Source organism: Anas acuta, chromosome 5, assembly GCF_963932015.1.
Source record: "Anas acuta chromosome 5, bAnaAcu1.1, whole genome shotgun sequence".
NCBI classification, from domain to species: Eukaryota; Metazoa; Chordata; class Aves; order Anseriformes; family Anatidae; genus Anas; species Anas acuta.
This window is the reverse complement of record NC_088983.1, coordinates 3,855,766-3,869,962: the sequence shown is the minus strand read 5'-3', so window position 1 is coordinate 3,869,962 and position 14,197 is coordinate 3,855,766. Positions and strand designations below refer to the sequence as shown.

The 14,197-nt window shown below is 45.0% G+C and overlaps 1 protein-coding gene across 2 annotated transcripts; it reads right to left on the bottom strand.

The window, feature by feature from the left end:
* Positions 1–502: 502 nt before the first annotated feature.
* On the bottom strand, positions 503–13,650 carry CGRRF1 (cell growth regulator with ring finger domain 1). 2 transcript variants are annotated; one of them, XM_068682324.1, is made up of 6 exons: positions 13,469–13,650; positions 8,368–8,507; positions 6,907–7,084; positions 6,565–6,712; positions 3,151–3,258; positions 503–1,789 (listed from the first exon to the last, which is right to left on the bottom strand). In XM_068682324.1, exons 1-6 carry the CDS (start codon positions 13,570–13,572, stop codon positions 1,442–1,444), a joined length of 1,026 nt encoding a protein of 341 aa, XP_068538425.1. In that variant the 5' UTR covers positions 13,573–13,650; the 3' UTR covers positions 503–1,441. The 2 variants fall into 2 exon arrangements, with proteins under 2 accessions (XP_068538425.1, XP_068538424.1); XM_068682323.1 differs by having other exon boundaries at positions 503–1,792; positions 13,469–13,644.
* Positions 13,651–14,197: the final 547 nt, after the last annotated feature.

Sequence of the window (14,197 nt, the reverse complement as noted above, 5' to 3'; positions counted from 1 at the left end):
AGCAGATAAACAGCTCTGCAAACAGCTCACGGATCACCGGCTGGAAACCTGCGGCCACATGCATCAATTCCCAGCCCCTATCTTTACAACTAAGCATTGCTCCTCTCATTATCACCTACATCTTTTTCTCAGAGGTGACTGCCAGGAACTTGGAAGCAGGATGATGGCAAAACAAACAGAAAACAGAACATTAGATGAAACAGAATACCTTGAGCAGGGGAAGCTTCCTTCCCTGTCCTGGAGGTGTGCAGCACCTTGCGTGTGGCACACAGAAGCCAGCTCCAGCACAGCACTGATAAAGGAGCTGCAGGAAAGTGCAACTGAAGAGCTTGGAGCATGGCTTTTTCTCCCTGAGCAGCTGTCCTGAAGCTGGGTGTGGGGCAAAACCACAAGGGAACAAGACGGAAGAAAGAGAGCTGCTACTCCCCATTTTCTAGAGGTCCTCACAGCCATTTTTATTGCTTCTGACAATATGTCGCTGGGAGAAATAAAAGAAATACCATTCTGCAATTCTTCAGTTTCTTTCTTTATTAGAGTACACACATTTCCTGGGACTACTGATAAAAGAAAACATAAATGTTCAACTTGTCATCCCATCTGACAGTGCAAGTGAAAAGAGTTGGAAATTCCCCAAAGCAGGCTACTCAGGTAAGAACAGCACAGCAGAACTGCCCAAGTAACAACGCCACAGATTAATTAACATTTGCACGGAGAAAAAAAGTTCTTGCAGCCACTGCCAGCAAGACTGACAGTCTGTCTCAAGAGGACACAGCAGTGGCTCAGGCTTGGAAGTGTCAGCAAGGTTCAGTTCAAGCCAACAATTATCAACAAAAACCTTTCCACTCATTCAGACAGGCTTTGGCTCAGGTCCCTCACGCATGCACACACACACACATACTTTCAAAACTGACATAAACAGTGTCCTGAACAACTTCAGCTTCCAGCTCCTTCGTCTACAAAATAAATATACACGGGTTTAACAATGAAGAATATATCCTTTCCTTCATTAGTTACAATCTGTAAAGTGCTAGGTTGCTAAATTATAGTGAATTAAAACGTTGCTCTAATATTTTAAATACAATAAATATAGCTGAGCTGCGTGCACTTCAACTTCACTTGCAAGTTTTATTCTTTTTTCAGTAGATAAACTAAATTTAGTAATCAAAATAGCCTGCAATAGTACTCCATGAAAAACTAGTAAGAAGTTACAAAAATAATCACATCCTTCAAAGATCTCCTACGCACTTCTTCTGTCCACATTGCACGGATAAATGTAGCGTTCCTGTGAGCATATGGAGCGAAGACATGTAAGGAAGTTGAAAATTACCTAGCAATGCAAAGCCAAACCCTCCAAGTTAATGCTACACATCCTCCCATAAACAGTCTGTTCTCTGCATTTAACCTTGGTGCACACAACCCAGTTCTTCTATTTTTGTCCCCGTTAAAAGACTCTCCCAGGAAGAACATCTTCCAAGATCTGGGTTGATTCATCTTCATCTTGCTCCTTTTTACTGCACAGTGGAAAAGATTCTTGAACAAACTGCCTACACATCGGGCACTGCTGAAAATACCTAATGCAGCCATCGCACAGGCACGTGTGTCTGCAGGGTAGGAGCACCCAGTTCACCGGGCCGTTCTGGCACACAACACAGTCTTTACTGTTTTCTTCGTGCAATTCTGGCTCATCTTCAGCCAGTCCAGCCTTTTCCAGCAAGCTTTTGTCGATGCTTCTCTCACCTGGGGAGGTATCGCACGAAGATGGTGCAGTACTATTTGCAGACATGAAGAGCTGCTAAAATACACATACACACAAAAAATTAGCAGAATCCAACAAATTCTCTCCTGATACCTGAACACACACACCATGCAAGTTCCATTGCAGCAAATATTCTCAGATCCGCTGGGTCAAACAGGACCAAACACTCCTTCTGTGAGTGAAGACAGTTTCCTGGCCTTCAGTGATTTGTATTTCAGAAGCATAAAAATATGTAAACCACAGGCAAAATATCAAGGAGAAGATGTCAAATCTTAGCTGAATCAAGTAGGTGTGCATGCAGGAACTTCAACAGAACTGCACAGGTTTCCAACAGCTCAGGTTTCTGTTTCTGGTGTATCATTCTCTGTGCCTTGAGGGATGCTTCTACCCACTCCTACCAAACATATATCCCAGCGAGCCTTCAAATCCACTTCACTCTACCTACTCTGCTCTTCCTCACGTTAAAATTCTCTATTCCTCTCTGTCGTATTTTATGTGAAGCACAAATTCTTCTGGGCATGATCTGTTAATAAAGCCAGCGAACTACCACGCAGACAAAGATGCCCACAGGGAGCACACTACACAACTGTACTACAAAGTGCTGCTGCACAGTTGTTTCTGTTCAGTGTAAGCAGTATTTTTTACAACGGTAACGTGAAAATAAAGCTTAAAGGGGATCAACAGGGAAGTGTACCTAGATCAACTACATCGGTAAAGAAAACATGGCCAGGACAAGCATTTAGTGAGAAAAATCCATTCTGAATGAATGCTGAGTTGATAGAATTGACTCGGCACAATTTCTAGCTAATCAATATTATACATTATTTTTATTATCATCGTAACAAAGTGGCAGAGAATCACATCATCAACTGCCTGACACAGACACAGGACAAAGATGGTCCCACAACATGCACAGATAAAGGAAACTGAAAAAGAGTAACGAGAACATTGGTTCATATGACAGCGGTCTGTACTATCTTTGTACAGGTATTGTGGTAAAAAGAAATTAGTAAGTGTTATTCTGAGGCTTTTCCAATTGTAGAGCAAAATAGGAGAAAGTGCTCTTTGAGAGATTAGCAAGGAAGTAAATGTTTTGTAGAGAAGAAGCATTCAACAGGTAGTTAATTTGTTACTACTGCTTTAACAAGCGGGTAGGACCCAGGCCTCCTAGACTAGAGACAAGTTATTTTTTTTAGGAAATCTTGAATATTTTCATGCATTCTACACACTAACTTTGGCTGGAACTACTCAACTGATAAAATAATTTCAGCTATTACTCATTTCTTCACAATAACAATAGAAGTCCAACAATAATTTAGAATCCTGAAAGCCCCCCCACCCCCAAACTAAACACTGTCAGCCAAATGAAACAAGATGTGGTAGACGTGGCTTACCTTAAGATCATGGTATTGACCTTGAGCTAGAAGCAGATACTGATACAATATTCTGCAGGAAAGTCTGTAGCTCTCATCAGGAATATGAATCACAGCCACCATTGAAATCTATCAAGAAAAAAATAAGGAAAAAAAGTTGTGTTTAACACCTTTCCTTTAAACATTACTTGCTTTGTTATAACTTCTGACCTGCTTGGACATCCAGGACTTCACTGACATTGACTTAAAACAGAGGAGAACAAAATGCTGGACAGGGTAAAAACAGAAAGCGGCACATGGCAGCACCTTGTGGAGCCTCAGCTTTCTGCCCTAATCCTCCATGGAGCCCTCCCATCATCAGTTTACAGTGGAGACTCACTGACTGCTCTCACCTGATGGAATTAGGCCTGAGGCAGGGCTTACAGTCATGCATGAGCCTCAGAGGCTACCTGCATAAATGATTTCAAGCAGAAGCAGCAGCTCCTACACCCCTCAGAGCACAGACCAATTTGTGATGAGCATCTCCAAGGTGGGAGAGAAGCTGATGAACTGCAGGGAATTTCCTACAGCAACCAAGATGCAGGCAAATGCTTTGGACCAGATGATCCTAGAGGTCTTTACCTTGATGATGTTATAAATGCATGCACTTCGGTCCCGTACAACACACCCTGCTGCATCCCAGGCTGTCTTCAGCACAAGACACAACACTATCAGCTGAAGGCAGAGCGCAGACTCATGGGGCAGCACATAAATGGCTTTCTCTGCCTTCTGTCACTTCCCTCACAAACACACAGACCATAGTTTTTAAGACTCTGAGAAGTATTGAGAAGCATCACTGATTGGCTTGTAAACTGAGTAGGCACAGGACAAATTTCACTGACAAGGATTACAAAAGGACCCCGTGGGCTGCCTTTAGAGTCACTTTGCTGAAAACAAAAGCAATATAAGCCTGCATGCTGTGTCTAACACCCCTTGCCCTGCTCAAATTATGTAATAGCCTCTAAGAAGTTGAAGAAAAAATAAGTGAGATTCAGTATTACCGCAGTTCTCAGAAACTGTCAAAAGAGAAATGAAATTATAGCAGAGAGCTCTGCTTTGTTTAAATAAATAAATAAATGCAAATCAGACACACTTCAAAAGCAACTACATGGCTAATTACACACAGAGTTTAAATCTATACATACCTATGCATTTATACTGAGTTTCCTGTCCTTCTTGCATACGTTTTTTTTTCCTCCTAAATCACAATGCCTCAAAAAAATTCGTACAGCTTAGTACTAGCTTAGCTTTGGAACCTGAAAGCCATCAATTCTCCATTCAAATGATGGATTTTGTGTTTTGATAATAAGATTTTAAAAGCTAACTGCTCTTGGTGCATTTGTATTATGTCATCTCACCAGAAGTGCTTTTTCAAGGATGATGCATGTCTTCAATTCACTGTTTGCTCAGACACCCAGGCAACTTTCTGAACAGTGATTAGAACTAGTTCACAACAGAAGTGCCTCAATCTTCAACCTATTGTCTCCTCTGGTATCCTATCCTATGCCACAGCACAGAAATAAATACTGGGACACTACAACCTAGCACAAATCCAGTGCTGGTTCACAGAATGAGGTTTGTAGGGACCACTGAAGATCATCTGGTCCAACCCAAATGTCCAGCAGGATCACCTACAGCATGTTGTGCAGGATGGCATCCAGGTGGGTTTTGAATATCCCCAGAGGAGACTCCACAACCTCTCTGGGCAACCTGTCCCAGTGCTCTGTCACCCTCACAGTAAAGAGTTTGATTCTAGCTTCCCTTTCCTTTGAGCACCAAACATTTTCTCTGTAAATAGTTGTATGTCATAACCAAGTTACTTTTCAATCTGTTTTATACACGCAGCCCAAGATCTTAAGTCTTCCACTTTAGCCCTGCTGTTTTTCAAATCATTTCTGTAACTCTTTTCTATTGTCGTGCTAATTGTCTGGAGCTAGAGGAAAATTCCAGCACAAAACCACATGGGTATGATCTGGCCACAAACACATTCGGGATGAAAGTTAGACCAGTCAGAAATGAGAAATGAGGTTCTAGATCATTGTCAGCAGTGAGAGAAAAAAAAAAACAAAAAACATAAGACAAGATGGAGAATGGAGCCTGATGCATCTGTATGAGAAATCATATCCTATGTGCTATTATCATACTTGCCACAACGGCAAAAATCCCTCTCCACAGTACACTTACACAAGTTTGTTTCAGCATCAGATGCAAATTTGACATTTGTCATGCACGTTCAGGTGGATTTACTCCTTTGGCCACATTAACAATTTCCAGTTGTGTTCCTCTTCTCCAACACCAGGTTAAAAATACCTCCCCTCATTTCCTTTCTATCCCTTTCTTCTACATTAATGAGCACAAAAGAGTAGCATTGCCAATTCACTCCCATGCTAACGTCAAACACATTCAAATACTAAATATTAAGCTGAGCTGAGCTCCAACCATATATGCATGTACCAATCTGGGAAATAGCTGGGAGAAAAATGTCTCTTGAAGGGGGACAGGAAGGAGGATAGCAGTCCAGTTGTCAGGTGACAAGAAGCCAGGGACTGGCATCACTTGGAAAGGGAACATACAAGTTTTCTTAGGTATTTGTAGGATCTCAAATAATTTCCAAGTGAATGCAGGGAAAAGGATTCTGCAGGTTGAGGCAATTCACTTCTGAGTTTATTGGTATTATTGCTCAAGCAATTACAGCTATCAAATTACCAACCAAATGAAAGGAAAAGATGGGGGATAAAAAGTTGTTCTAAATTGTTACAAAAAGAAAATTTAAGTATGAGTTAGGAGCTTAGAAGAGATGTGACAAGGCTGAAGTTGTTTTAACTCTATTAGGAGGAGCTGAATCTCTCAAGTCAGTTTAGTGCAGGACCTTCATACCTTGCTGCAAACCACCTGGGGAAGCTACTGAGAGACTTAACGTACTGCATTATGCAGGCCTGATGCAGAAAGGTAACATCCACGTTCTTGGCATTCCAGTCAACAATTAGCTCAAATATCTGTGTCAGACATTAAAAAAAAAATCTACTTTGCCAACAGCAACCTGAAAGGCTGTTATCAGCACAAGAGCTCCACCACAGGTCTGTGTAATCAGAAAAATCAGACCAGTATCTTAGTAACCTCCCCCAACCCTAGTTCCTCTGGCCACAGGGCTTTCCGCAGAGGAGACCTTTAGCAGACAGAGCTTAGAGCTGTGTGAAAACCACAAGCGGCTTTTGAATGGCACACATACGTTTTTATACAACAATTATCCTCGCTCCCCTGGAGTCAGTGACCAAACTAGGGACCAAATTCAAGGGGAGAGGGAAAACAAACTGTTTTATTCAAGCCTAGATTTGTCTCCTGAACCATTCAGTGCTTAAATACGGCGACCCTACAATATATTCCTAAATTACTTACAATATCATATATTTCCCTGTCTTCTTCATCAGCTAACGTCAACAGTGCAATCAATGGGTAGCGAGCTCGAGGCACTGGGCCAAAATCAACAACTTGGGCATCTTCTGGTAACTGACAATATTTTTCTTCCTTCTCATTTTTCTTGATGCTTGATTTGGGTCAAGGAAAACAATCAGCGTCAGAGCAAGTGTAGATAAATGTGACGGCTGCATAAAGAATATTTTTTCATCGTATTTGTTCACAAATACACCGTGCCAAGAACTGCCTAATGTTCACAAGCCTCAACCCTCCCTGCGCCAGTAAATCAGCATATTTTGTCAAAACAACTTTAAAAAAGGATACAAGTACTGTTGTCGATAGAGGTATTCGTTGTATAGGGCATCCTCTAACGCCTGAGGAGTATTTATTCTGAAGCAGTAGACGTGTTTTTGCAACGCTTCGTGGAGTTTTTGAACATTGCAGCCCCAGTAGCAGGTAAGAACACAGTCTTCCAGACAGTCAGGTGTCAGTGTTACACCCTCTTTTAGAAAGAAGATAAGGATTTCATTAATTCCATTAGCTCACCTTTGTTCAGGAACTCTGGAAGTACTAAGGTAGGTTCTTAAAAGGCAACAGGCATAAAACAACTTTCAGTGTCCAAGATTTTAACCTATTCTTTAAAACCTTTGGCTAGGTTTGGTGCTCATGGAAGCCAACGATGATGATGAAATGGTTGTGAGGAGATATAATGGTTGATTAAGCTAACAAAAGCAGCACGTGCATTGCATGAAGAGTAAATTTTAACTTCTGGTAACATTTTACATGCAAACTGGCAGGCCCAAGAGCATAACCTCTAGCCCAAAGTCCACTCCCTCTTTAGACAATGGCATTACTTGGATCACTGGCCTACAACACCTGCTGCGGTCACAAAGAATAAGGCCCTATTGATCAAGCAGAAGGATGAAAAAAGAGGATCTGTGTGCTGCACTTCTTTTCTAAAAACCAACTATCCAGCCCACCAACTTCTAAATGCTTCCTGCACAACTCTTGGGAAGTTCCACCAAATTCAAGTGCTCAAACAGCCTGAAAAATCCACATTACTTGAAGATTAAGTTGAGGATTTTTCCTTTTATTTTCTTTTCTTCCTTTTTCTTCTTTTTTGTTTTTAGTTTGGGGGGGATGAGTTAGATGAAGAATGTTCATTAACTGCTGCAGTCCCTTTCTCATTCACAGGAAGGCTTCACATCTGTGTTAGTGGAAAATGCCCAGCCCAGCTTACTGCTCCCAACAAGGCAGAAGCGCACAAATTTTGCTTCATGCATGGGTGATTTCAAGGATGTTAGGGACCACTTGACTCTGATACACAAAGATATTTCACTTCAGTTTCCACTGAAGCACAGGTGTGTGTGTTTAGATATTTTCAAGTTGTGCACTTCCAAACATCACTGGAGATCTGAAGTTTAATTTTTGATGGAATGAGATAAATTCTATAATGAATTCTGTAGAATTCTACAATTCTCTAAAGTTTACCAAAAATTGCTCACAGCAGCTGGCAAGCTGCAAATGTTTTTATTACTTAAAATCTGTCATAGCAGGAAGAGCTTCATTAATAAGAATTAAACTGTGCTAAATATCCAAATATTTCTCTTTAAAAATAGCACACATGAAATGCTAAAAATTGATTTTTTCCTATAGCAATGATGGGAGGAAGCATGTTTCTACAGATCTACTGGTAAAGGAAAAGGATGAGAGCAAGAAACACGGATAGTACTACATTTAGGAACACAAACTAACAAAAATGAAGCACATCAGAAACCTACTGACTTGTTACTGAAGCTGCGTCGGGATGTGAGATTGCTAACCCAAAAGGATTCTTCACTTGTCTCATCCGCTTTTTCAGTACTCTTGTGCTGGATTCTGTTTCTTCCGAGTTCCTCAGAATAACAGGAACGCCCAAACCAAACCTAAGAATGAAAAAAAAAAAACAGAAGCAGCAGGTTATGCATTAATTTTGGCGTGTCTGAATCAAGCAGTGCAACAAATGGACCTGGCTTTGAGGAATGTGTTAGGATGCGTGCATAATCCAGCCTGCCAATGCAGCTCCAGCTTTTTTTGGCAGAAGGTAGGAGTCTTCTCAGTGCTAAAAAATAATAAATACCTTTTTAGATAGGGTATATTCTCCAGTGGTGGAATACAAACAACATACTTTACTCCTGCACCATTTGCAGTGTGTGAAATCAGTGAGGATGGTCGATGCCCTCTAGTGGTACACGGTTCACCGAAGTTTTCTCCCAGCTGACATCTCCACAACCACTCCTGGGACAGAAGAAGTCGCTGCTGACAGAGATGGAACAGACTTCACGGGCTGGGTGCTTGGTAGGAAGACCTCAAAGTAAATCACCCAACCCCAAGGTACACCCAGCTGTAACTACAGCCAGCAAGATGCTTTGAAGGAAGATTAAGATCCCAATTTTCCACATTATCCTTGATTATAATCAAGATGCTGATATCAAACCTGGGGTCTCCCAGCCTCTGCTTTGAGCCAGTAACCAGATGCAAAATAGTCCAGGCTCTGAATCAAAGCTGCAATTTAAGACCCCTTTGAAGGTGAAACTAACATGCTAGAAACGTCCAAAGGGTGGTTTGCCTCTGAAAGGATAACTTCTAAAGCTTTGCTTCATTTACTTAAACATTCTGTGGATCAAATGAAAATCAAAGAAGCCAAGAGGGAATACTTCTGATGATCTTTAAGGCCCCTTCCAACCCAAGCTGTTCTCTGATTCAGGATGATTTCTGACAGCAATTAAAAAAAAGAATCAAGGTTTTCATACCGCCCAGGGCTTTTAAGGGAGCTGCTGCAGAAGATCAGGATCTACAAAATGAGCTCTGCAGAATACTTCTCACTTGGCTAAAAATAATTCAATTTTAAGGTGACAGCAATAACGCTCGGTAACCAAAGGATAATTAGAGAAACTGGCCCAGATACACAATCAGAAGACTGCAGACACGCAATCACAGAACGGAGAGGTTTTTGTAACCGCATCCCTCCGGCCCTGTCTCATTAGCAAGGCAGCAGGGAGAAGCTGTGGGGGCCCTTTGTTAATGCATTTTAGCAAACAGTTATTAATTAGCTCAGGCTGTACTTCATGCATTTGTGCTGCTGCTGCCATCACTGGCGCTGTTCGAGCAGTGGCCAATTTAATAGCTCTGAATTTTGGTTTGTGCAGCCAGCAGCGTGGCGGGTGCTGGAAGCATCGCCTCTGCCCTGCACCAACCATTCCCATTTCGCAGACTGAACCAGCAGCTGTTCAATAAGATGGATCTCATATCAGCAACCCCAGCTGAGAAGGGCACTACCTGCCCCAGTGTAAAATCTGTTTGAAAATTGGTAATTTCACGTATGATACATCTCTGAGCCAAACAGATGATTTTTTGGCTTTTACTGCTACTTTTAGCCTGGTTTTAAAATCGTTTTGGACTCCTGGGTGTCAAACCAAGAGGGAAAGCTGAGCTTTTTCAGAGCTAAGTGTCAGTAAAATTGCCTCGTAATTCACATTGGAGGGTGCCCTGTGTAAGGCTAACAGCAAAACATCAGTCAAAGGCAACACTCAAGTTGAGGAAACAGAAAAAATATCTCAAAGCCATCCCCAACAGCACCAACCTGTTCCTGGCAGCCTGACAAATATTTGCCTTCATCATTCGATGTCTTGCCTGAGTGCCACAGATACACCAAAAGGGAAGAAGAAAGGTGATAGAAAAGAGTCTGCTCTCATCGTGGCATCTTTAAGAAATTCCTTTGGCTTGCTAGACTGCTGGCAACACATTCCTGCCTGCGATGGTCTCTCACAGGGTGCTCAGTTTGTGCACATGGAGGGGCAAATCTCTCACCTGACGCAATTAAACAGCCAGGCTGACTTTGCTGGGGCCGTAACGAAGTTTAACATCTTCCAGTCTAACATCTTACCCAGAAAGAAACCAGGTGCAGCAGCTGCTGGGCTTGCTCAGTGTCTAAGGCTCAATGGAGCTAATCTCTCCAGCCACACATAAAGATGCCTCCTGTTTTGTACCATCTGGCCCATTCTGAAGTACAAACCCCGCTCTTTGGAAACTTTCCTCGCTGGTCGAAAGCGACAGGATAATCGCCATGAAAAGCAGCCACAGAAAAAAAAAGCCTCCAGGGCGGTTTGAGCAGCAGCTGAAGGCAAAAAGCCCTTTCTGCTCAACAATAATGTACAGTGCTTCTGTACATTTTCAGGCAGTACTCAGTGCATGAAGGATGAATAAAGTTCTTATTTTACCATTTAACTTTCTACCAGCCTAGATCGTTAGCTGGTAGAGGGGACAAAGAATTTCTTCAGAGCCAGGCTCGTGTAGAAAAAGCACACAGCTCCACCAGCTTTGGTCATGAGTTAATTTCTTCAAAGAGCAGTCCGACTTGGAAAAGGGGAGAAAATACGATGGAAAGGGCTCAAGGATTGAGGTAAAGACAGGGAGATTGCTCAACAATTATTGTCACAGGCTAAACAGACTCAGCGTAGGGATTTATGTAATTTATTGCCTCTTACTAAGAAGCTAGAGCCGTGAGAAACTAAAATTAAAATCACCTTCCCCTCACCCATCCTCTTTTACCTCTTTCCCCTGGGCGGTGCAGGGGAGCTGCGATCACTCCCTGCCCCTGCTCCGCGTGGGATCCCTTTTGGGGCTGTTTCTGATCAGATTTGGGGCAGCTGCTGGGCTCTGCTCACAGAGGCCACCCCGGCAGCCCCTGCCAGGAAAAGCCAAGGCACCAGGCACCATCCTGCTCAGAAACCCACACGTGTTCCCTAAGAACAGCCCCAGGTGTCCGGGGCTGGCCATAAAAACAGACGCTCCTCGAGTCCGTGCCTGGTTTTGCTAATTAAAGCACCAGCATTCCTAAGCAGTTGGTGGTTTTCGGGCTGCCTGCCACCATCACGTACACGTTTATAAAACAGGCTGGTGACTGGTGCTGGAAATGATGGGGGAAACAAGACGTTACAGCAGCGCAGCGAGGATCACGTCTTCACACAACACCACGTGCATTTGTAGCAGGATGGGATTTGTATCACATTTTTTTCATGTGTTAGGAGGTTCGAGGGGGTCTCAGCACAGCCGACACGCTGGGAGCTCTTGGTCTTACAGCTGGGGTACAGCAGAACTCAAAGGTGGCTGCAAATATCTCCGGAGCTGGTGCTAAGCTCCACGCTGCTGCACTTAGTCAGCTAAAAGGGTAGGCTGGGAACACTTCAGGTATGTTTACACAAAATCCTGATTTAGTACCATGGTTTAAATGATCATATTTTTAAGAACTGGTGAAGTGAGAAAGGTTAAAATGAAGAGAAGTGGATGGCAATATAATCCTGTCAGATTGCAGCGGGACAGAGAGGATTGTGAAAAGGATTTCTACAAGTAAATAGCGAGGTGGAGCTTGGTCCAGCAGACAACAGCCAGCCTCGCCTTCCCTTCCACCTGCCCAACGCTAGGGGAGGCAATGTGAAACAAAAACAAAAACTCCACAAAACCCATCTGAAAGATCAAAAGATAACTGCATTCACACTGAGAGCAGTAGATGGCACATGTCTGAGGCGGCAGCTAACAAAGTGGTGTAAACAAGGGCAAGACTTTGCTCTAGAGGAAAAGTCAGGCAGAGTGTTTATAAGCTGCCAAAAGAACAAATAGCAACAGCTACAGCACCTGGAATTCGGAGAGAGACAAAGGGAGGAGAACACCGAAGCTCAGCAGCACCACGGGCATGGATGTGAAGCCAATAGGAAGCGCAGTAACTCAATTTTACTCTCTCCAGAAACCACACAAGTGTGGTGTCTCCCCGATTACTGCGTAAATTATTCTGATCGCTAATCAATGCCCCCTGCTTGGCGTGTGCCTGTGTTTACATCCAGGCAATTCCGAGCCAGCAGGAAAGCAAACACAGCAGTGCCATGGATGGACATCTGAGGACCTGTTTTTTGAGGATGGGCATTTGAGCACTACGCTCAGTGCTGTCCTTCCTCACCACCTACATTCATCACAACCCCACTTCTCTGGACACTTCCAGGCCCCATGCACCCACCCCACACCTCCAGAACACATTCCCTACAACGTACCAGCTCCCATTACTCCCCTCCCACACCGTGCCATCCCATTACCTGGCTAAGGGTAGGTCCTGCACCTGGGTCTGAGCAATCCCAAGCACAAACACAGGCTGTGCGGGGAATGGAGTGAGAGCAGCCCTCAGGAGAAGGAGCTAGGGATGCTGGTTGATGAAAAACTCAACACGAAATGAACTGTAGGGGTTGGAAGGGACCTCTGGAAATCACTGAGTCCAACCCTGCTGCTAAAAGCAAGCTCCCTACAGCTGAGCAGGAAAACATCCAACCCAGAAAGCCAATGGTATGCCGGGCTGCACCAAAACCAGTGTGGCCAAGAGGGTTAAGGAGGGGGGTTGTGGGGGGGAGGGTGTTCCCCCCCCCGTGCTCTGCTCTTATGAGGCCCCACCTGAGCTGCTGTGTTCAGTTCTGAGCCCCGGCACGAGGAGGACGCGGGGCTGGCAGAGAGAGTCCAGAGGAGGCCCCAAGGATGCTCAGAGGCTGCAGCCCCTCTGCTGTGGGGACAGGCTGAGGGAGCTGGGGGTGCTCGGCCTGGAGAAGGGGAGGCTCCGGGGAGACCTCACAGGGCCTAAAGGCGGCTCTGTGTCACGGGGGGTGATGATACCACACGGGGTGATACCTTTAAGCCAAAATCGTGCAGGTTTAGTTAAAAACGAGGCAGAATTTCTCCACAGCGAGGCCCTGCCCCACCCCCGCAGCACCTCAGGCAGGGCCGGGGGCACCCTAGGCTGGGCCTGAGGCGCTGAGGAGCCCCCTCCCGCCCCTCGTTACCACCCGGAGCCCTCCCCGCCAGCGCTCACCAGCCCAGCACCAGCCCGCTGGTGACGAGGAAGCAGGCGAACACCACGGCGATGTAGAAGAGCGGCGAGTACTCGTACAGCGTCACCAGGAACACGGCGGCCATCGGGGCCCCCTCACGGGCAGGCAGCCCGGCCCTGTGGCACGGCGCATGCGCGGAAGCCGCCGCCCGAAGCCGCCGCCGCTGCCCTCAGTTTGCCCTCACGTGGGCGGGGCCTGAGGGAGGGTGCGCTGGTTGCGCGGCGCTGCGCGGGTTGCGGGGCGCTGCGCAGTTTGCGTAGCCCGCCCTATGGAGATTTTTGGCTCTTCAGAGGGTTTTTGGGGGCTGCAGAGCGCCCTTGGCACGCTGTAAGGAGTGTGAGCCCCCTACGCGGTGCCCTGTGAGGAAATAGCTGCCTAGAGAGCGTGATATAGGGCGTAGGGAGGTGAAAACGTGTAATAAAGATGTAAAGGGGTGTGCCCACAGCCACTCGGCGGCTCTCTTCTTCTGTGGTGTTTGCTAAACTCTGCCTGAAAATGTGCAGTTTTGTCCTACGGGTGTGGTGTTTGTTGTTATAACTCGCAGGTGGTGTCTTTCACTTATAGCTTATAACTTTGCAGGCGGTTAAAGGATGGCCCTTTTAACTCCTGGTGCTGTGGGAGGTCTGAGGAGTCAGCCTTACGGCAGCTGAAGGTCTCAGCAGGGTGACAAAAAGCAGATATTTCCCCCGGCTCCCTGCCTGATGCCTGTT